Genomic DNA, 21,852 nt, shown 5'->3' with positions numbered 1-21,852 from the left:
ATAATACAATATTATACATTATTTTTAGAATTAAGAAATACATATAATATCTTATCCGCGCGTAGCGCGGTTAAAAAATCTAGTTAGTATATCACCATCCATGTGTCTGCGAGTTATCATCTAGTTTGTTTAATATTTTGAAAACAATATATAATTAGTGTACATATGGATATATCTTCTCTATTAAAAGAGAAGTACAATTTTTATCTACTATAAAAAAGTCATACTAGTTTTATTAGGTCCATTTCATTAATTACATTTATTTAATTATTTATATTAATCTATTCAATACATAAAGATATTAATAATAAATCAATTTTAACTGTAAATTTAAATTTTATTCTTAGTTAAAACAAAATGTTGAGAAAAAATCTCACAAAATATTTCTAAAATTTTAAAATATTTTATTTAAATTAATACCATTGATTAATTTCGTAATTAATAATATATACTATTATACATTAATTTAAATAAAATTTTATCATAAAACAAAATAAAATAAAAGTGTATGCTATTTTTCAAATTTTATAATTATATTCTATATCTTCTTTATTAAAAGAAATACCATAAAAATTCATACTAGGTATATTTCATCAATTACATCCATTTGACTATTTAAGTTAATCTATTTAATATATAACATTTCTAAAAAAATCTTATAAATTATATAGATATTAATAAATAAATTTTAACTGTAAATTTAAATTTTATTTTAATTATAAAAAAATATGTTGAAAAACCTAACAAAATCTTAATAAAATTTTAAAAAATTTTAAATTAATACAGTGATTGATTTCATAATTAATAATATAGTATTATTATAATGTATTTACTTATAAAATTCCACAATATACTAAAATAAATAACATAGAAAATATAAATTATGTTAAGAAAATATCAGTTTTAGTATAACTAAATAAAATTTTAAAATGTATTGTATTTAGTCTGTAAAAATTAGAAAAAATGAAGGAGATTCTCAATGTTTTTATTTCATACTATGAATTTATTTTACCAAATTCGAAAATTTATTAATATTTAATAACAAATAATAATAAAGCAAAATATATAAAACCAATCATTATATATTAATAATATTGAATAAGAAACATAACCGATAACATTATAGATTTACACAATATATAACACTAAAATGTAAATATCTTTTAAAGTTTTGCGATGGTATTCGTTATATATTTATAAAATAAAAATTTATCCGCATAGATGTGTGGGTGAAAATCTAGTTGATTTTATGCCAAAACACAAAATCTATTAAATTTTGTTTTTCTCTGTCCTCTCTCTTTCTTCATGTTTCTTGTCTCTTTTTCACAATCTTCTTTGGCTCTTTCTTTTTCTTAAATGTAAGTTTCAAATGTTTTTAAATTTTATTTCAAAGAAGAAAATAATGAACGATTCTAATACAAATCATAACTGAATCGAAATTATTATATAATGTTCAAGGTTAAAACATCTCATAGTCGGTTACTTCATGTGTTACACGTTTGTCTTTTACCAAATAGGTGTCATATTTGTAAAACCTAATCCTAGATTAATGTTAATCGTAAACAATAAATCAGTTTTTACTTTTTATTAGGGTTTTCTATTTTCTTTTTGATTTTATTACCTTTTTTGGAAGGGTTTATAAAAGGGCTTTTCGTCTGTGAAACGAATTATCTTCTTCTTGCATATCTTGACTGTTTCTTTCTCCTTAGGTCAAAGCATAACCCTAATTTTTCTGAAATTTCCTCTCTCTCTCCCTCTCCTAATGCTGAAGCCCTACACTTCCCACCACATGCCTCTGGCTATTAGGGTTGGGTCTACCCCGGCTAATAGGAGTTTACTCCTCCTCAAGGCATGGAGTCAGCAAACCCGATGGAACCGGAGTTCCCATGATTTGGCTCGTCGAGCTTTCTTCTCGACACTAACTAATTCAAAGCCTACCGTGTCATGTTCAGCGATAGTCTCTTCTAAACCTTGCCTAGACGATTGTCTAACGGTTTGTAGAAATTCGCTTCAGAGTTTATAGTGAAGGGCCAAAGCTAGAAACTCTTATAACATTACTTTGAACCTTTCTGTTGTTTAAATTGAAGGTTATAGCAGTGCCATTCCGAGACGGACCTCTTATTCCTGGTTTTTACATGCCACTCTGTGTAAAGGATCCTAAAGTACTTGCAGCTTTACAAGAGAGCAAAAGCGGAGAAACTCCATATGCAGGGGCTTTCCTTTTGAAGGATGACAAAGACCCTTCAACTGGTTCTTCTGTGATTCACCAAGTTGGCACACTTGCTCAGGTTACATACCGCTCCTTAGCACTGTGTTTTTTTCCTCGTCTCTATTTAGAAATATTTTTAACAATTTGCCAATTTTTCCAGATTTTAAGTATCCAAGGTGAGCAAGTCATCGTCATTGGTCGAGAACGACTTCAAATAACTGAGATGGTAAGTAATGGAGAAACATTCTTCAACGTTACCTTAAAAGTTCATTAAAAAAGTAAGGGTTTGTCTTTTATACAGGTGGGTAAAGACCCTCTAACTGTCAAAATTCATCATCTAAAGGTGCGTTTCGTTATTTCAAGTCTTTCCTTTCATTATACAAAACATCTATAATCTTTTTCATATGTGCCATTGTGTGTTCTTTGTTTGCAGGATAAGCCATATGACAAGGACGATGAGGTCATCAGGTCAACATACTTTGAGGTTATTTCAATGCTTAGGGAAGTTTTAAAGACAACATCACTCTGGAGGGAGCAAGTTCAAAACTATGCACAGGCATGTTCTCTCCATATTATGTTGGAAAATATCATCCGATAAACTAACTGCAATCGCACAATAAAGTACACTAGTGCCGAAGTATCTTAGTATATTTCCTTTGAATTCTATAGGATAATATAGGTAACTCTAACTATCGAAAGTTGGCCGAGTTTTTACTACAAAAAAGAAGAAGAAAGTTAACCGATTCTGGAGCTGGGATCTTTGAGGCTGTTGACTTCAATTATCAAAAGTTAGCCGATTTTGGAGCCGGGATCTCTGACGCTAAAAAACATAAAATTCAGGAGGTTCTTGAAGAATTAGATGTAAAGAGTTTACCTATTACTTTTTTATGCTTAAATTTCTTCAAACAGTATGGTATTCCATTTTTAGTAAGCTTCTCATATTGGTTTCAGGTTCATAAGCGTCTGAACTTGACTCTGGAATTGGTTAAAAAGCAAGTGGAGATGAACAAAATTCAATTGTTTCATGCCTCCCTTTTCCCGGTGACTCATGCTACTGGTTTTTTTTTGTAGATGATATGTTTTTATAGAGAATGAATCCTCATCTCTTTACATTCTTATTTTAGGAATCCACAGCAGAAGCTGATGAAGACGAAAAGGTTTTTAGCTCGTCAAGATTTTTTTTGTAAACGATTATGATTTATATAGAATGAATTCCTCATATCTTTTCATTCGTATATAGGAATCCACATCAGACACTGATGATGAAGACGAAAAGGTTTTAATCTCCCCATAAAATTTACATTTATGATGTTATTGTATATCAGTGGCTAATGAATATTAAATGTCCCAATGCAGGAGTCTGGTTCTGCTAAAATAAACTAAACTTTCTGGTTAGTTAACTACTATATTGTAAAGAGAATGAAGCTTACAAATTCTGTTCTTTTTCTGCAGCCACGTTTAAGAAAAGGATTGAACCTATTAAGGAGAAAATTCCGAAACATGTACTAAAAGTCATAGAAGAACAGTTTGCGAAAATTGATAGGATAATACGCAATTACGGTAGCACCGATGATATATTTACCTACGTTGATTGGTTGACTGCGTTGCCTTGGGGAAAATGCAGGTTTGACATTTTGCTTCATACGTTCATAGTTTATTAGAGCATCAGCATTGTCGAGTCTCTTATACAATAAAAATAAAAATAGAGAAAAAGTGATTTGAAAATTTCTTTTACAAGAGAGAATACTACTTCTCTAGAGACAGTTTTACAAGTGTTAAATTTTCAATGGTTATTGTTATTTAAATATTAAAATTTGTGTGAGAAACTCAATCAAACATAAGGATTTTATACAACACTCTCTCTCTTTGCAGTGATGATAATTTTGATGTCCTACGAGCAGAAAAGATTCTTGACGAGGATCACTACGGATTACGTGACGTAAAAGAAAGAATACTAGAGTTTATTGCTGTCGGAACACTTACGGGCAATCCACAAGGTCTTGTCTTTGCCTTTTCTGGTTCACTTTCTCTTTATATATATTGTGAAACTGAACTGTTTTTTTGTGTCAAACAGGAAAGATCATTTGTCTCTCTGGCCCTCCTGGGGTAGGAAAAACAAGTATTGCTCGTTCTGTCGCACGTGCTCTTGACCGCAAGTTCTTTCGGCTAGCTGTTGGAGGACTATCTGATAGTTCCCACATTAAGGTATACTATTGTATGATTAAAACTGTTGGAGAAAAGACCTAAATAGGAAATTTCTGACTAAGTAATAAAATAAAAGATTTGGGCCAATTCACTTAGATTACATAATTTCTTTTAAAGTTTTAGATGTGGGGTCTTTTCTCCAACAAAAACACTAGAAAAGTGAAATGTTTTATAACATGTCATCATCTAAAATGTGTTCACTTATAGGGGGACCGTGGAGTATATATTGGTGCCACGCCCGGAAAGATGGTGCAGTGTCTAAAGGAAGTGGGAACAGAGAATCCTCTTGTTCTGCTCGATGAGATTGACAAGGTAGTTAAACTAGGACTTGAATTGGATTTTTCGAACGTATTAACTTTTGATATTATTTACAACAATTGTCAATTGGTTCTTTGGCAGCTTGGAAAGAAAAGGAGTAGAGATCCAGAGGGTGCGTTGTTGGAGCTTCTGGATCCACAGCAAAATTCACATTTTCTAGATTACTTTCTTGATGTTACTATCGACTTGTCAAAGGTAATTTTCTTTTTCTTATTCACCATTATTTTTACTTTCATTTTCAAGTTTCTAATCAATTTTTTGTTGTTGTAGGTTTTGTTTGTATGCACAGCAAATGTTACAGATATGATTCCGGGTCCTTTGCTAGATAGAATGGAGGTTATTACACTGGCAGGGTACACTACCGATGAAAAAATGCATATTGCTAGAGACTATTTGGTGAAAATTGTCAGCGGAAAATGTGGCATTAAGCCTGAGCAGGTTGATTTCAGCGACACGGCTCTTCTTTCCTTGATAGAAAACTACTGCAGAGAAGCAGGAGTTCGAAATCTTCAAAAGCAGATCGAGAAGATTTTTCGTAAGGTAAAGCTCACAAAAATATTACCAGACTTTTTAACTTGTGTGCCAAGTAATAGGAAATTACATTAAATACTCTAAACATTTTTAACTTGGGAGCCAAGCAATCTGAAATTATTTTGGTTTGTTAACAGATTGCTCTTAAACTTGTACGCCAACGAGCCCCCGCTAAGACCGATTTAGAGTCCTCCGCAGAAGGATCCATTGAGCAGAGCACAGAGGTAGCTGAAAAGTTTATGATTAATGAATCAAATCTTGCAGATTATGTAGGCAAACCGGTTTTCCGAGGAGAGAAGATCTATGAGCAGACGCCTGTCGGGGTTGTAATGGGTCTAGCTTGGACATCCATGGGCGGTTCAACATTGTACATAGAGACAACCTTTGTAGAAGAAGGGGAAGGCAAAGGTGGTCTTCATATAACGGGTCACCTTGGGAGTGTGATGAAAGAAAGCGCAGAGATAGCTCATACAGTTGCCAGAAGAATAATGTTTGATAAAGATCCCAATAACCTCTTCTTTGCGAATTCTAAGCTTCATTTACATGTTCCTGAAGGAGCCACACCAAAAGACGGTCCAAGTGCAGGCTGCACAATGATCACATCTTTGCTGTCACTTGCCATGAAGAAGCCTGTAAGAAAGGATCTGGCAATGACCGGAGAAGTCACTCTGACCGGTAGGATTCTTCCAATTGGCGGCGTAAGTAAACAACCAACACACTAGGATTATTATTATTATTATTATTTTTAGCTACCAGTTTCTATAAAGTGAATTTTAATACACTAAAAATCTATCTTCTTCAGCTTAAGGAGAAGACTATGGCTGCAAGGAGGAGCCAAGTGAAGGAGATAATATTCCCGGAGGCTAACCGAATAGATTTTGAGCATCTTGAAGAAAGCTTTAAAGAAGGGCTCGATGTTCATTTCGTCGATGAATATGAGCAGATCTTTGAGCTAGCCTTTGGCTATGAACAATAGAAGTCAGTTCCACAAGTCACTTTTACTTGGGATGAACTCGTTTTTTTTACTATATACTATTGATATGTAATTTATAGGGTGATCTTCTAACGTTTCTTGATTTATCTTACCATTATTATGTATGTATTTCTTACAACAGGATGAACTATATAAGAGCCAATTCAATTAGCTACCTCTTTCACTGCACTGTTCAAGTTACTTCTTAGTCTGTTTTTTTTTTTAATGTAGTTCTCATATTCTTGTAATTGCAGTTTTACATGTGCTAATTGTGCTGTGATTTAGGATTATTATGCAACCGTAATTTATGATTTTCATGCGGCTCTTTGCATGTAAATGGAAAGAAGCGTGCACTAACGAATCTATGATTGAAGAAAGATTCTAAAACAACATTGAACAAATCTCCAAGAACACACAATTGGAGAAGAACTCAGAAACTAGATGAAGAAGATGACCTAACAACCCTCGATAAAATTTAACACAGAACTGATAAAATTTATTAATTTATCTTGTCTATTACTTTATTGAATATTAATTATATATTTTATATTGTAATAAGATTCACAAATAACAAACAGTATAAGAAATGGCTTATTGGCATGTATAGAGATAACTAAATTTGCTTCATTAACCGAAGAAATTTTCAAATTTGAGAAGGCCAAATAGTAAATACATGAAACAAGAGCTTCAGAAGTAGTATATGAACAAGATAAGATGAGCTACAATAACTAAATATCTACACTTTCTCTTATAATGTTGTTTTCTTACTTTTAAATCAGGCCTCTCAAGTTTATTTTTGTCCAAAACTTTTTTTATTACCAAAGACAATAACGGAAAAGTTGATAGAATACATTGCATCGAAAAAAACAAGCTTTTGAAAAAAAAACATCTAAACCATTAGAAAATATGATCTTGCATATACGACTTCAAGAGAAATCAATGATGATATGTCCACAAGAAATTAGGTTGGATTATGCCAATACATTAGTACCATAATGGTCTTGTTCCACACTTTGTAACAATTGAAGTGATTTCCCGCGTTACAACGTGTTATAGTCACTTTTCTTATAAATTAAATTTCTCTAATAAACATATGTATTTTTCTTTGGTTAAAATATGTCCCGCCGCTTCAGTGAAGTTTTTTCTAAACCCCATTAAAAAATCTCTAATAACCATAACAACGAAATCGGAGTAAAACAAATAGTATATCTCTGATAACAAAGACCGGAAGAAAATGAAAATATTCCTGGAAATTTTGAGAAACCATAATGTCAGAATACAAAGAGAGAGGAAAACTATTAGATAGAGATCACAGTGCCGATGTTACGAAATCCACCCGGCACAAGAAATGGAAAATAATTTTGTATCCTTTTTTTCTTTCTTTAATACGCTTTTCTGTTTTCCTTTTAAATTTTGTTTCCATTCTTTTTTGGAAGTGTTTATGAAAGGGATTGTTTGCCTGAGACACACATTAGCCTTCTTCTTACGCTCTTAACTGCTTCGTCCGGTTTATCTGTTTGTGAAGCAACTAAAGCTATATAGGGTTCTTTAATTATACTAATTTGCTGATCCTGTGATTAAATCATACTTTTATTTGATTATTATTTGGAAGGGTTTTAACTTTTGACAACATTAGTCTTCTTCCTTGCTTCTTAAGGCAAAGCGTAACCCTAAAGTTCCCAAGTTTTCTACTCACTATCTTCCTCTATCCTCATGCTGAAGCTCTTCACATCCCATCACGTGACTAGCCGGTTAAGGAATCGGAGTTCCCACAAATTGGCTCGTCGAGCTTTCTTAACGACACTAACCGATTCCAAGCCTACCGACACTGTCTCTGCTAAACCATGCATCGACGATTGTCAAACGGTTAGCAGAAATTCTCTGAAAAGCTAGAAACTTCTATAACGTCACTGTTGGGTACAACTCTTTTCATTAAGCTTTGTGTTGGTTCACTTGCAGGTTGTAGCATTGCCGTTGCTACGCAAGCCTCTTATTCCTGGTTTTTACATGCCACTCTATGTCAAGGATCCTAAAGTACTTGCAGCTCTACAAGAGAGCAAAAGTGGACAAGCTCCATATGCAGGGGCTTTCCTTTTGAAGGATGACAAATACGCTTCAACTGCTTCATCTTATTATGGCTTTGAAACAGTGAATATCCTAGATAAGTTGAAAGGCAAAGAGTTGCTTAAAAAAATTTACCAAGTTGGCACACTTGCTCAGGTTACATACCATACGTTAGCACTGTATTTTTTTTTCCTTGTCTCTACTTGAAATACTTTTAACCATTTGCCAAATTTGTTTTCCAGATTTTAAGTATCCAAGGTAAGCAAGTCATCCTTGTTGGTCGCAAACGACTTCAAATAACAGAGATGGTAAGTTAATGGAGAAGCATTCTTCAACTTTATTCTTTTAGAAGTTCATTAAAAGTAACCATGCGCTTTGTCTTTTACACAGGTGAATAGAAATCCTCTAACTGTCAAAGCTCAACATATAAAGGTGTGTTTCTGTTTTCAATTCTTTCCTTTTGTTATACAAAAAATCTATAATCCATTTCATATATATGTGCCTCTGTGTTCTTTATTTGCAGGATAAGCCATATGATAAGGACGATGAGGTCATCAAGGCAACATACATTGAGGTTATTTCTATGCTTAGGGATGTCTTAGAGACAACATCACTCTTCAGGAATCGAGTTCAGACCTATACACAGGCATGTTTACTCCATATTTGGTACTGCTTGCTGAGCACAAATGATATATATCAGAAAATATCACCCGTTAAACTAACTGCAAAAACAGTAAAAGTAGACAGTAATAATGCAGGATCGTATCCAGTATCTTAGTTGATTTCCTTTGAATTTTATAGGTTATAGGTGACTCCAACTATCGAAAGTTAGCCGAGTTTTTATTACAAAAAAGAAGAAGAAATTTTACCGGCCTTAGAGCTGGGATCTTTGATGCTACTGACTTCAATTACCAAAAGTTAGCCGATTTTGGAGCCGGGATCTGTGGCGCTAACAAACATAAAATTCAGGAGGTTCTTGAAGAATTGGATGTAAGTAGTTTAACGGTTTCTTTTTTTATGCTGAAATTACCTCAAAAAGAATGATATTCCATTTTTATTTTATTTTTAAAAGGATGATATTCCATTTTTAGTAAGCTTCTCATATTGGTTTCTTTCGATCCAGATTCATAAGCGTCTGGACTTGGTTAAAAAACTAGTGGAAATTAGCAAAATTCGAGTGTTTCATGCCTCCATTTTCCCGGTGACTCATGCTACTGTTGAAGACAAAAAGGTTTTCAGCTCATCAAGATTTTCTTTTTGCAAACAATATATGTTTTATATAGAATAAATCCTCATCTCCTTTCATTCGTATTTTAGGAATCCACAGGAAAGACTTTTGAAGACAAAAAGGTTTTCAGCTCTCCACACAAAATTTACAATTATGTTTGGTGTATTATGTTTCGTATTATTGGTTGATATTTAAGTGTCTCAATGCAGGAGGAATATGGTTCTGCTGAATACGTCAAACAAAACCGACTTTCTGGTTAGTCTACTACTGTAGGAGTATTTTCTATAGTTTGAGTACCGAGAGTTATGCATCGATGAGTGTAAAGTGATTGAAGCTTATAAATTATGTTCTTTCTCTGCAGACACGTTTAGGAAAAGGATTGAACCTATTAAAGAGAAAATTCCGAAACATGTCCTAGAAGTCATAGAAGAAGAGCTTGCGAACCTTGATAGGAAAGAATACGGTTTTGGTAGCACCGATAGTATCTATAGCTACCTTGATTGGTTGACTGCGTTGCCTTGGGGAAACTGCAGGTTTGCTATTTGGCTTCATATGTTCATGGTTTTTTTAACAGAATGTAATATAAAAACGGTATGAAATTTTCCCAAAAAGAAAAAGGTTTGAATTGTCAATGAACATACTACTTCTCTAGAGACATTTTTACAAGTGTTAAATTGTCAATGGTTATTATAATTTAAATATTAAAAATTTCTGTGAGAAACTCAATCAACCAGATGCTCTTATATAACAGTCTCTCTTTGCAGTGATGAGAACTTTGATGTCCTACGGGCAGAAAAGATTCTTGACGAGGATCACTACGGATTACATGTTGTAAAAGAAAGAATACTAGAGTTTATTGCTGTTGCAAATCTTACAGGCAATCCAGAGGGTAGTGTCTCTGCCCTTCTGGTTAACTTCTGTCTTTATAAAAATTGTGAAACTGAACTGTTTTTTTTTTTGTGTGTCAAAAAGGGAAGATCATTTGTCTCTCTGGCCCTCCTGGGGTAGGAAAAACTAGCGTTGCTCGTTCTGTCGCACGTGCTCTTGGCCGCAAGTTCTTTCGGCTCGCTGTTGGAGGACTATCTGATAGTTCCGAGATCAAGGTATACATACTACTGCATGACATAAACAGTTGGAGAAAAATATTTCACATAGCAAACAGTTGTCTTTTCTCCAACAAAAAAAACAGTTGGAGAAAAATATTTCACATAGCAAACTTGTCTTTTCTCCAACAACAAAAAAAAAACACTAGAGAACTGACATATTTTATAACATAAGTCATCATCTAAAATGTGTTCACTTATAGGGGGACCGTAGAGTATATATTGGTGCCACGCCCGGAAAGATGGTGCAGTGTCTAAAGGAAGTGGGAACAGAGAATCCTCTTGTTCTGCTCGATGAGATTGATAAGGTAATTAAGCTAGGATGAGTTGTTAGTCTTTTTGAATTGAATTTGTCTTTAGAGATTATTTGCAACGATTGTCACTTGGTTCACTGGCAGCTTGGAAACAGTAGTAGAGATCCAGAGGGTGCGTTGTTGGAGCTTCTTGACCCAGAGCAAAATGCACATTTTCTAGATTACTTTCTTGATGTTCCTATCGACTTATCAAAGGTACTCTCTCTTTTTCTTATTCACCTTTTTTTGAACTTTCATCCTAATCAATTTTTTTTGGTTGTAGGTTTTGTTTGTATGCACAGCAAACAATATAGATAGGCTTCCAGGTCCTCTACTAGACAGGATGGAGGTTATAGAACTCGCAGGGTACACTGCCGATGAGAAAATGCATATTGCTAGAGACTATTTGGTGAAAATTGTACAAAGAAAATGTGGCATGAAGCCTGAACAAGTTGACGTGAGCGACGCGGCTCTTCTTTCCTTGATAGAAAACTACTGCAGAGAAGCAGGAGTTCGAAATCTCCAGAAGCAGATTGAAAAGATTTTTCGTAAGGTAAGGTCACTAAATATAGTACAAACTTCTTAACTTGGATGCCAAGCAATCTAAAATTACACTATATACTCCGAGCTTTTTTAACTTGGATGCTAAGCAATCTGAAATTATTTTGGTTTACTAACAGATTGCTCTTAAACTTGTACGCCAACAAGCATCCGCCAAAGCGGCTATGGTCGATTTAGAGTCCTCGGAAACCGCTGCAGAAGGATCCATTGAGTTAACAAATGAATATTTGCGATTAGCTGATGTTCTTAAGGTATTCGAACACGCAGTTGGTGGGGTTCGACGAGAGAGGAGAGCAGAGAGGTAGCTGAGAAGTTTACTATTGATGAATCAAACCTTGCAGATTATCTAGGCAAACCGGTTTTCAAAGGAGAGAAGCTGTATGAGCAGACGCCAGTCGGGGTAGTAATGGGTCTAGCTTGGACATCCATGGGCGGATCACCGTTATACATAGAGACAACCTTTATAGAAGAAGGCAAAGGTGGTCTTCATATAACGGGTCACCTTGGAAGTGTGATGAAAGAAAGCGCAGAGATAGCTCACACAGTTGCCAGAAGAATAATGTTTGAGAAAGAACCTGACAACCTCTTCTTTGCGAATTCTAAGCTTCATTTACATGTTCCTGAAGGAGCCACACCAAAAGACGGTCCTAGCGCAGGCTGCACAATGATCACTTACTTGCTCTCACTTGCCATGAAGAAGTCTGTGAGAAAGGATCTTGCAATGACCGGAGAGGTCACTCTGACCGGTAGGATTCTTCCAATTGGCGGCGTAAGTTAACAACCAACACACTAGAATTACTTTGTTGTTTCTTTTAAGTGAATTTTAATATACTAAACATCTATATTTCTCAGCTTAAGGAAAAGACTATGGCTGCAAGGCGGAGCCAAGTGAAGGTGATAATATTCCCAGAGGCTAACCGGAGGGATTTTGAGGGTCTTGAGGAAAGTGTTAAAGAAGGGCTCGATGTTCATTTCGTCAATATGAGCAGATCTTCGAGCTAGCCTTTGGCTATGACCATTAGAAGACAGTTCCACAAATCACTTTCACTTGGGATCTTCCTCTTTTGTTGTTTTTACTATATACACTATTGAAATTACATATAGGCTGATCTTCTAACGGTTCTTAAAATTTTTTCACCATTATTATGTATTTATAATTCATACAACAGGATGAACTTTGTTTTGTTTTCTGTTTTATTGTAAAATCTGAAACATAATCGAATTAATTACGATTTGATCAGATTCAGGTTTAAACTCAAAAATCCAAAAAAAAACCGAAAATCCAAAGTAAACCCAATAAAAAACAAATAACAAACCAAACTACGAGAAGAGACTTGCATAGCTAGAACATTAGCTATTGCAGCTAATATATGATACTTTGAACTGTTAGATCCTCCACCATCTTAAAACATCTTAAGGAATTCCAAAAAGATTGGGTTTGAGATTTTACGCTTTCTCCTTCAAGTATAACAGGAACTAGTTTAGTCCTTGCATCTTTAAATCTTAACTAATAAAACCAGGGTTTGTGGTCTGGTAGTGATTAACTTGAAGTCAAAAGCCTAATACGGTAAACTACCAGGGTTCAAATCCTGGCTACTGAAAAATTAACATTTTGGCATCGGCAAGGATATAAGACCGACACGTGGTAATACGTGACTTGTCTTGACCACTTCTGTGGGGTCATGATACCTTGTTTAATTCAAAAAAAAATCCTAACTAATTCACCATCTCCTTGTACACAGAGTCCATTCTTTCATGTCCACACTCATTTACTACTTCCATCCTATCAAACAAATCACTTGCAACAGAATGACTCTTGTCCACTCAGAGATGATGACCCAACTGTTGGATCATTAGATGATGCTCTAAACTATTATACTCTTCAAAATGTATGTTCGTAACATTACCCATTGAGTCATTGCGATCCTTTGACAGTATACTATATTTTCCATAAAGTTAATCAAAGCAAAGACCGGTAAACTTCATTTTATTCCTCTAATCAAAGACACTGGCACAAACAACAATTTATTAATATCTTTTAGACTTTCCCAATATTTATCAAACTTTGCTCTCATAACCATAGTCTTTGTCCTAATCTTCTCATCCAGACTATTACTTAATGAACTCAGATTCATTTTTCTAGTTACAGTTTCATTGTAACACTTATAGGAACTGGCAGAGCCGTATAGATGCATATACAACTAAAGTAGGCTTGTAGAATATTATCAGGACGATTACCATACTCTTCACTTAATATAATCCTCTGTCGTTGGTCCCCCAATTCCTTATTTGCCATCAACCTTTTTTACTATTTTGTATAAATGGACTTTCTTGCGAGAAAAAAAAATACAATCTCATACAAATATAAGTTTATGAATTTTACTATTTTTTATTAATTGACTTTCTTTATCAAATCCAATATTTTATATATTTTATATGGTTTATAGTAAAAACTCTATATATTAATAATAATGGGACAATGGTATTTTATTAATTTATCGATTTATTAGTATACAAAAAAAAACATTCTTCAGATTTCTACATTTTAGAATATATATATACTGTAAATTCGTTTTATTAAATTTTATAGTTGACTTACAGTTTATATTTTTATTAAATTTTATAAATTCGAGTTTGATATTATTTTATCATATTATCTAGTGTATATGAGATCTCTACCATACAATTTAAATATAGTTATACTAAATATTCTCAAAAAAAATTGTAGCGTTAAGAAATTAGAAATATATCTATTGTGATAATCAGGATTTGGCGCTCGGATCCCAATCGGATTTTGGTTTGTGGCTCATTCAGGTTTGTCGGATTCGGTTTGAATTTAATCGGGTTTGGTTTGGGTTTAGTTACATTTCCAAGATTTTGTCGAGCTCGAAATAGTTTCAATATATTGCGGATAGTAATCGAGTTGTCGGTTCAAAATTATTAAATTGTACTTGACTAAACTGAATCTATTTCTAATATTTTCAATAAATTTGTATACTTGGTTTCTTCAAACCATATTGTTGTCATTTTAAATAATTTTGGAAGACTCGTCCGTCAACCATACAAAACTTGTCTTTGAACTATATGTGAAAACATCAGACACATCATGATTCATGACAAACCAAAGATTTGTGCGAATGAAATGTACACAAACTAAAATTAACAACTATTAATTCTATAAATATAAGAAACACTATTTAAAATTATTGTTTTAACTTTAAAGTCAAACTTATTTGTAGTGAACTTCTTTCTTTTTTTGAACAAACCTTCATAATCATAAAAAGTCTTACATAGCCTCAGAGGCCAAACATGAAAGATTAAAGAGAGCTGCCTTAGCTAAGGTATCAGCCTCAACATTATGTAAACGGGGAACAAAGCGGAAGGAGATAGAATCAAGGAAGGTACATAGCATATGGATGTCATGTAACAAACCTTGAAGCTCGATACACTTGCCACCTGAAGTAAGCAGAGTAACGAGGGTCTTGGAATCCGAGAACAGCGTGTGAGCGAGCGGAGTCCAGACAAGACGGCTGCGGAAAGAGCAGCTTTAACCGCGAGCGTTTCCGCCGTTAGAGCAGAAGACACATGTCGTCGGTTTGTTGAATCTTGAAGAGCTAAACCAGTTGGTCGATTAGTGAAAACCCATCCCATACCCCCATTACCCGACCTCTCATCCCAAGCTGCATCCACAAAGCAAGATATACCAGGAGTTGCCAAAGAGGTGGAGCAAAACTTACGAGAAGGTTCAGACCGGTTGATAGGGTTTCGAGTTGTCTTTTGAGCTGCTTGACATGCTCTGGCTTCTTTGACTGCTCTTAGCACCACCTCCTCTTCTGAGAGTAAGAGTAGTGAACTTCACATACAGTTGTTAAAACATAAAAACTAAATATTGACAAATACCAAAAATACATATTAGCCTAAGTATTTGAATTAGTTAGTCATGTACTAGACAATTATATTAGGTACTCAATAATATCTTAGTGTAATTTAGATACATAGAAGGGTTTGAGATCGGTTCTCCATATAAAGATTGATTGCATGCCTGAAAAGTTGTTTTGGTTAAAATATGTTTCAGATGAAGCCGCTTCAACTAAGTTTGCTGTAAAACCACTCTAACAATTTGAATAACCATTACAAAGCGAAAATCAGAATAAAACGAGTATGTTTTCCTATTACAAAAGTTGGAAGAAAACGAAAATATTTCTAGAAATTTTGAGAAAAACAACAAGAATAAAACCATAATGATAGAAAAAAAATTATTAGAAAAGAAATCAAAGCGTTGGTGTTACGAAAGCCACTAGGGCATACACAAGAAAAAATTTCCTTGCTGCCGACAGCTAGACCTAAAAGCAGGTTCAAGTTTCTTTTCTTAAGAATGACTGATATAAATGGAAATAATGTTGTATCGCTCTTTCTTTCTTTAATACGCTTTTCTATTTTCCTCTTAAATTTTGTTTCCATTTTTGTTTCCCTTTTTTGGAAGTGTTTATGACACCATTAGTCAAGTCTTCTTTTTTTTTTTTTTTTTTTTTTTTTTTTTTTTTTTTTTTTTTTTTTTTTCAAGTCTTCTTCTTACGTTCAAACTGCTTCCGGTTTCTTTGTGAAGCAACTTTTACTATACTAACTTCCGGCGATTAAATCAGACTTTTTAAATACTTTTCTTTTAATTATTATGAAGTGTTTTGACTGTTGTCACCATTAGTTCTTCGAGTTCCTTGCTTCTTAAGGCGCAGCGTAACCCTAAAGTTCCCGATTTTTTTAAACTCAATATCGATCTTCCTCTCTCCTCATGCTGAAGCTCTTCACATCCCATCACGTGGCTAGCCGGTTTAAGAACCGTAGTTCCCACAAATTGGCTCGCCGAGGTTTCTTCTCGACACTAACCGATTCCAAGCCTACCGACACTGTCTCTGCTAAACCATGCATCGACGATTGTCAAACGGTTAGCAGAAATTCTCTGAAAAGCTAGAAACTTCTATAACGTTACTGTTGGGTACAACTTTTTTTTTTTTGTTAAGTATGTGAATTTCATTAACTTAATAATGAGGCATAGTTGGGTACAACTCTTTTCATTAAGCTTTGTGTTGGTTAACTTGCAGGTTGTAGCATTGCCGTTGCTCAGCAAGCCTCTTATTCCTGGTTTTTACATGCCACTTTATGTCAAGGATCCTAAAGTACTTGCAGCTTTACAAGAGAGCAAAAGAGGTCAAGCTGCATATGCAGGTGCTTTCCTTTTGAAGGATGACAAAAACGCTTCATCTTCTTCTAGCTTTGAAACAGTGAATACACTAGATAAGTTAAAAGGCAAAGAGTTGCTTAACAAAATTCACCAAGTTGGCACACTTGCTCAGGTTACATACCATACGTTAGCACTGTATTTTTTTCTTTGTCTCTATTTGAAATAATATTAACCATTTGCCAAAAAAATTCCAGATTTTAAGTATCCAAGGTGAGCAAGTCATCCTTATTGGTCGCAAACGACTTCAAATAACAGAGATGGTAAGTTAATGGAGAAACATTCTTCAACTTTACTCATTCAAAAGTTCATTAAAAGTAACCATGCGCTTTGTCTTTTATACAGCTGAGTGAAGATCCTCTAACTGTCAAAACTCATCATATAAAGGTGTGTTTCTGTTTTCAAGCCTTTCCTTACATGAAAAAAAAAAACATCTATAATCTTTTTCATATGTGCCTTTGTGTTCTTTGTTTGCAGGATAAGCCATATGACAAGGACGATGAGGTCATCATCAAGGCAACATACTTTGAAGTTATTTCTATGCTTAGGGATGTCTTAGAGACAAAATCACTCTGGAGGGATCAAGTTCAGACATATACACAGGTATGTTCTCTCCAAATAAGGTACTGCATGTTGAGCACAAATTATATATGTCGGAGAATATCACAGCTGCAAACGCACAGTAAACTACATAGTAGTAATGCAGAATCGAATATTTAGTAGATTTCTTTTGAATTCTATAGGATATTGGTGGCTCCAACTATCGAAAGTTGGCCGAGACTATACTACAAAAAAGAAGAAGAAAGTTTACCGGTTTTGGAGCTGGGATCTTTGAGGCTATTGACGTCTTTTATCAAAAGTTAACCGGTTTTGGAGCTGGGGTCTTTGACGCTAATGACCTCAATTATAAAAAGTTAGCCGATTTTGGGGCCGGGATCTCTGGTGCTAACAAACATAAAATTCAGGAGGTTCTTGAAGAATTGGATGTAAGTAGTTTAACTATTACCATTTTATGCTGAAATTACTATGGTATTCCATTTTTAGTAAGCTTCTCAAATTGGTTTCTTTCAATCTAGGTTCATAAGCGTCTGGTCTTGGTTAAAAAACAAGTGGAAGTTGACAAAATTCAAGTGTTTCATGCCTCCATTTTCCCGGTGACTCATGCTACTAGATTTTTTTTTGTAGATGATATGTTCTTATACAGGATGAATCCTCATCTCTTTTCATTCGTAATATATAGGAATCCACAGCAAAAACTGTTGAAGACAAGCAGGTTTTCAGCTGGTCAAGATTTTTTTTAGTAAATTATATGTTTTATATAGAATGAATCCTTATCTCTTTGCACTCATATATAGGAATCCACAGCAAAAACTGTTGAAGACAAAAAGGTTTTCAACAGTTTACATTTATGTTAAGTGTATGATGTTTTGTATGACTTATAAGTGTCTCAATGCAGGAGGAGTCTGGTTCTGCTAATTACGTAGAAAAAACTCAACCTTCTGGTTAGTCTACTACTATAGTATTCTAGGAGTAATTTTCTTATCAAGCAATTGAAGCTAATAAAGTCTGTTATTTTCTGCAGACAAGTTTAGGGAAAGGGTTTACAGTAAACTTATTTTGGAGGAAATTCCAAAACATGTAGTAAAAGTCATGGAAGAAAAGTTTGAAAAACTTGATAGGGGAGAAAAAGATTCCCGTAGCACCGAAAGTATCTATAACTACCTTGATTGGTTGACAGCGTTGCCTTGGGGAGAATGCAGGTTTGCCATTTTGCTTCATATGTTGATGGTTATTCTTAAGAGAGTTATATAAAACTTGATTTATTTGTTTTGCAGTGATGATAGTTTTGATGTCTTACGGGCAGAAAAGATTCTTGACGAGGATCACTACGGTTTACGTGATGTAAAAGAAAGAATACTAGAGTTTATTGCTGTCGGAACACTTACGAGCAATCCACAAGGTCGTGTCTTTTCCTTTTCGGGTTCACTTTCTCTTTATATAAATTGTGAAACTGAACTGTTTTTTTTTGTGTGTGAAACAGGAAAGATCATTTGTCTCTCTGGCCCTCCTGGGGTAGGAAAAACAAGTATTGCTCGTTCTGTCGCACGTGCTCTTAACCGCAAGTTCTTTCGGCTCGCTGTTGGAGGACTATCTGATAGTGCGGAGATCAAGGTATACATACTACTGCATGACAAAAACTATTGGAGAAAATATCTCTCATAGCAAACTCTTAACAAATTAATATATAAGAAATTTGGGCCAATTCACTTATAAAATTATTGACAAAAACTAATAGAGAAAAGAACTCCATATCGCAAACTTCTAACTAAGTAATATGTAAAATATTTTAAGGGATTCCTACAAAAAAACTAGAGAAGTGAAATAATTTTATAACATGTCATCATCTACAATGTGTGCACCTATAGGGGGAACGTGGAATATACATTGGTGCCGCTCCAGGAAAGATGGTGCAATGTCTAAAGGAAGTGGGAACAGAGAATCCTCTTGTTCTGCTCGATGAGATTGATAAGGTAGTTAAGCTAGGACTTGAATTAGATTTTTAAATTTTGAGATTATTTGCATCAATGGCCATTTATTTCTTTGGCAGCTTGGAAAGAGTAGTAGAGACGATCCAGAGGGTGCGTTGTTGGAGCTTCTGGATCCACAGCAAAATACACATTTTCTAGATTACTTTCTTGATGTTACTATCGACTTATCAAAGGTATTCTCTTTTATATTATTCACCATTTTTGTTTACTTTCATTTATCATTTTGTACACTATTGAAGATAGGTTTGTTCCTCAAATAATATTTCTAACGATCAAAACTTGGTTTAAGCATATGAGTTTTGTTGTTGTAGGTTTTGTTTGTATGCACAGCAAACGATACAGATAAGATTTCGGGTCCACTGCTAGATAGAATGGAGGTTATAGAACTCGCAGGGTACACTACCGATGAGAAAATGCATATTGCTAGAGACTATTTGGTGAAAAATGTAAAAAGAAAATGTGGACTTAAGCCTGAACAGGTTGATGTGAGCGACACGGCTCTTCTTTCCTTGATAGAGAACTACTGCAGAGAAGCAGGAGTTCGAAATATCCAGAAGCATATTGAGAAGATTTTTCGTAAGGTAAAGCTCACTAAAATATTACCAAACTTTTTTAACTTGGATGCCAAGCAATCTGAAATTATTTTGGTTTATTAATAGATTGCTCTTAAACTTGTACGCCAACAAGCATCCGCTTTGGCGGCTATGACCGATTTAAAGTCCTCGGAAACCGCTGCTAAAGGATCCATTGAGTTGACAAATGAATATTTACGATTAGCTGACGTTCTTAAGGTATTCGAATACGCAGTTGGTGGGGGTCCAACGAGGGAGAAGAGCAAAGAGGTAGCTAAAAAATTACACTATATATTCCAAAAGTATTTTAAACTTGGATACCACGCAATCTGAAATTATATTGGTTTATTAACAGATTGCTCTTAAACTTGGACGCCAACAAGCATCCACCAAAGCGGCTAAGACCGATTTAAAGTCTTACAATGAATATTTACGATTAAAGGAATTAGAATACGCACTTGCTGGGGGTCCAATGAGCGACAAGAGTAGAGCAGTACCTGAATTTACTATTGACGCATCAAACCTTGCAGATTATGTAGGCAAACCGGTTTTCCGAGGAGAAAAGATCTATGAGCAGACGCCAGTAGGGGTTGTAATGGGTCTAGCTTGGACATCCATGGGCGGCTCAACATTGTACATAGAGACAACCTTTGTAGAAGAAGGTGAAGGCAAAGGTGGTCTTCATATAACGGGTCACCTTGGGAAAGTGATGAAAGAAAGCGCAGAGATAGCTCACACAGTTGCCAGAAGAATAATGTTTGATAAAGATCCTGGCAACCTCTTTTTTGCGAACTCCAAGCTTCATTTACATGTTCCTGAAGGAGCCACGCCAAAAGACGGTCCAAGTGCAGGCTGCACAATGATCACTTCCTTGCTTTCACTTGCCATGAAGAAGCCTGTAAGAAAGGATCTTGCAATGACCGGAGAGGTCACTCTGACCGGTAGGATTCTTCCAATTGGCGGCGTAAGTAAACAATCAACACATTAGAATTACTTCTTTTTTTTGTCACTGAATTGTTATTATTAAGCCTGACTAGAATTACTTGGTTTTTTTAGCTACCAGTTTCTTTAAGTGAATTTTAATACACTAAACATCTATATTTCTCAGCTTAAGGAGAAGACTATGGCTGCAAGGCGGAGTCAAGTGAAGGTGATAATATTCCCAGAGGCTAACCGGAGGGATTTTGAGGATCTTGAGGAAAGCTTTAAAGAAGGACTAGATGTTCATTTCGTCGATGAATATGAACAGATCTTCGAGCTAGCCTTTGGCCATGACCATTAGAAGAATGTCACTTTCACTTGGGATCTTCCTCTCTTGTTGTTTTTACTATATACTATTGGTATGTATTTCTATAGGCTGATATTATAACTTTCTTGTTTTTTTTTATACCATTGTTATGTATTATATTTCATAAAACAGGATGAACTATAAAAGAGTCAAAGTTCTTTCCGTTCTATCAATTCTTTTTTCTCCATATTATATATATGTGGTTGTACTTTGAGTATAGTAATCAAATTAAACTCTAATCATGAAATGTTGTTGTTGATAAATCAGACTCCTTTAGATATAAGAAATTGGGAAAACGTTAACCATCAACCTGGTGAATGCTATTGCAGTGGAGTTTGAAAGACGTAAGGCCCTCTCCGATATCAATATGTTGCGGACCATGCAGTCAACAACTTTTTGCTAGCGGATAAATCAAACTTATTTTGTTTCACCTTTCTTTGTTTTTTTTGTTTTTGTGTTCTTTTTTTTCACCTTTTGGTTGTGGAATTTTCTTTATAAATATTTTTTAAGATTCGGTAATTTTTTTTAAACGATTTCTATTCGTTTTCGTATTGTTTTGTAAGATTTTTGGATTTAATCCTTAGAAAATATTCTTAACGGTTGAGGATAATGTGAATAACATTTTCGATATAAATTCTGTAGAAAATTTAAATAAAATACAAATACGTCCTAGGTTAAAAGTTCAGACTGATACAAAATTTAATGTAAACTCGTAGAAAAAG

General features: G+C 34.5%; 3 protein-coding genes and 2 pseudogenes across 3 annotated transcripts; all 5 read left to right on the top strand.

Moving 5' to 3' along the window:
• The first annotated feature begins 1,118 nt into the window (after nucleotides 1-1,118).
• On the top strand, nucleotides 1,119-6,938 carry LOC106349671 (lon protease homolog 4, chloroplastic/mitochondrial). Its single transcript, XM_048781813.1, has 3 exons — nucleotides 1,119-5,272; nucleotides 5,401-5,961; nucleotides 6,066-6,938. Exons 1-3 carry the CDS (start codon nucleotides 5,036-5,038, stop codon nucleotides 6,237-6,239), a joined length of 972 nt encoding a protein of 323 aa, XP_048637770.1. The 5' UTR covers nucleotides 1,119-5,035; the 3' UTR covers nucleotides 6,240-6,938.
• LOC125575338 (lon protease homolog 4, chloroplastic/mitochondrial-like) lies at nucleotides 1,763-4,931 on the top strand. The gene is made up of 16 exons (XM_048734926.1): nucleotides 1,763-1,993; nucleotides 2,088-2,288; nucleotides 2,370-2,435; nucleotides 2,511-2,552; nucleotides 2,643-2,765; nucleotides 2,879-3,070; nucleotides 3,161-3,250; nucleotides 3,334-3,366; nucleotides 3,450-3,485; nucleotides 3,566-3,572; nucleotides 3,662-3,833; nucleotides 4,082-4,206; nucleotides 4,284-4,414; nucleotides 4,622-4,726; nucleotides 4,814-4,872; nucleotides 4,928-4,931. The coding sequence occupies exons 1-16, from the start codon at nucleotides 1,763-1,765 to the stop codon at nucleotides 4,929-4,931; spliced, it is 1,617 nt and encodes a 538-aa protein (XP_048590883.1).
• Nucleotides 6,939-7,949: 1,011 nt separating the features above from the next.
• LOC125575354 (lon protease homolog 4, chloroplastic/mitochondrial-like) lies at nucleotides 7,950-11,629 on the top strand. The gene is made up of 10 exons (XM_048734925.1): nucleotides 7,950-8,102; nucleotides 8,196-8,456; nucleotides 8,543-8,608; nucleotides 8,691-8,732; nucleotides 8,824-8,946; nucleotides 9,102-9,290; nucleotides 9,738-9,783; nucleotides 9,890-10,061; nucleotides 10,293-10,359; nucleotides 10,506-11,629. Exons 1-10 carry the CDS (start codon nucleotides 7,950-7,952, stop codon nucleotides 10,803-10,805), a joined length of 1,419 nt encoding a protein of 472 aa, XP_048590882.1. The 3' UTR covers nucleotides 10,806-11,629.
• LOC106349670 lies at nucleotides 10,874-13,839 on the top strand (annotated as a pseudogene).
• Nucleotides 13,840-16,527: 2,688 nt separating this feature from the next.
• Nucleotides 16,528-21,626, top strand: LOC106349669 (annotated as a pseudogene).
• The last annotated feature ends 226 nt before the right edge of the window (nucleotides 21,627-21,852 follow it).

This window comes from Brassica napus, chromosome A6 (assembly GCF_020379485.1).
Source record: "Brassica napus cultivar Da-Ae chromosome A6, Da-Ae, whole genome shotgun sequence".
In the NCBI taxonomy this organism is placed as follows: Eukaryota; Viridiplantae; Streptophyta; class Magnoliopsida; order Brassicales; family Brassicaceae; genus Brassica; species Brassica napus.
Note: the sequence above shows the minus strand (reverse complement) of the source record. Positions and strands in the feature narration are given on the sequence as shown.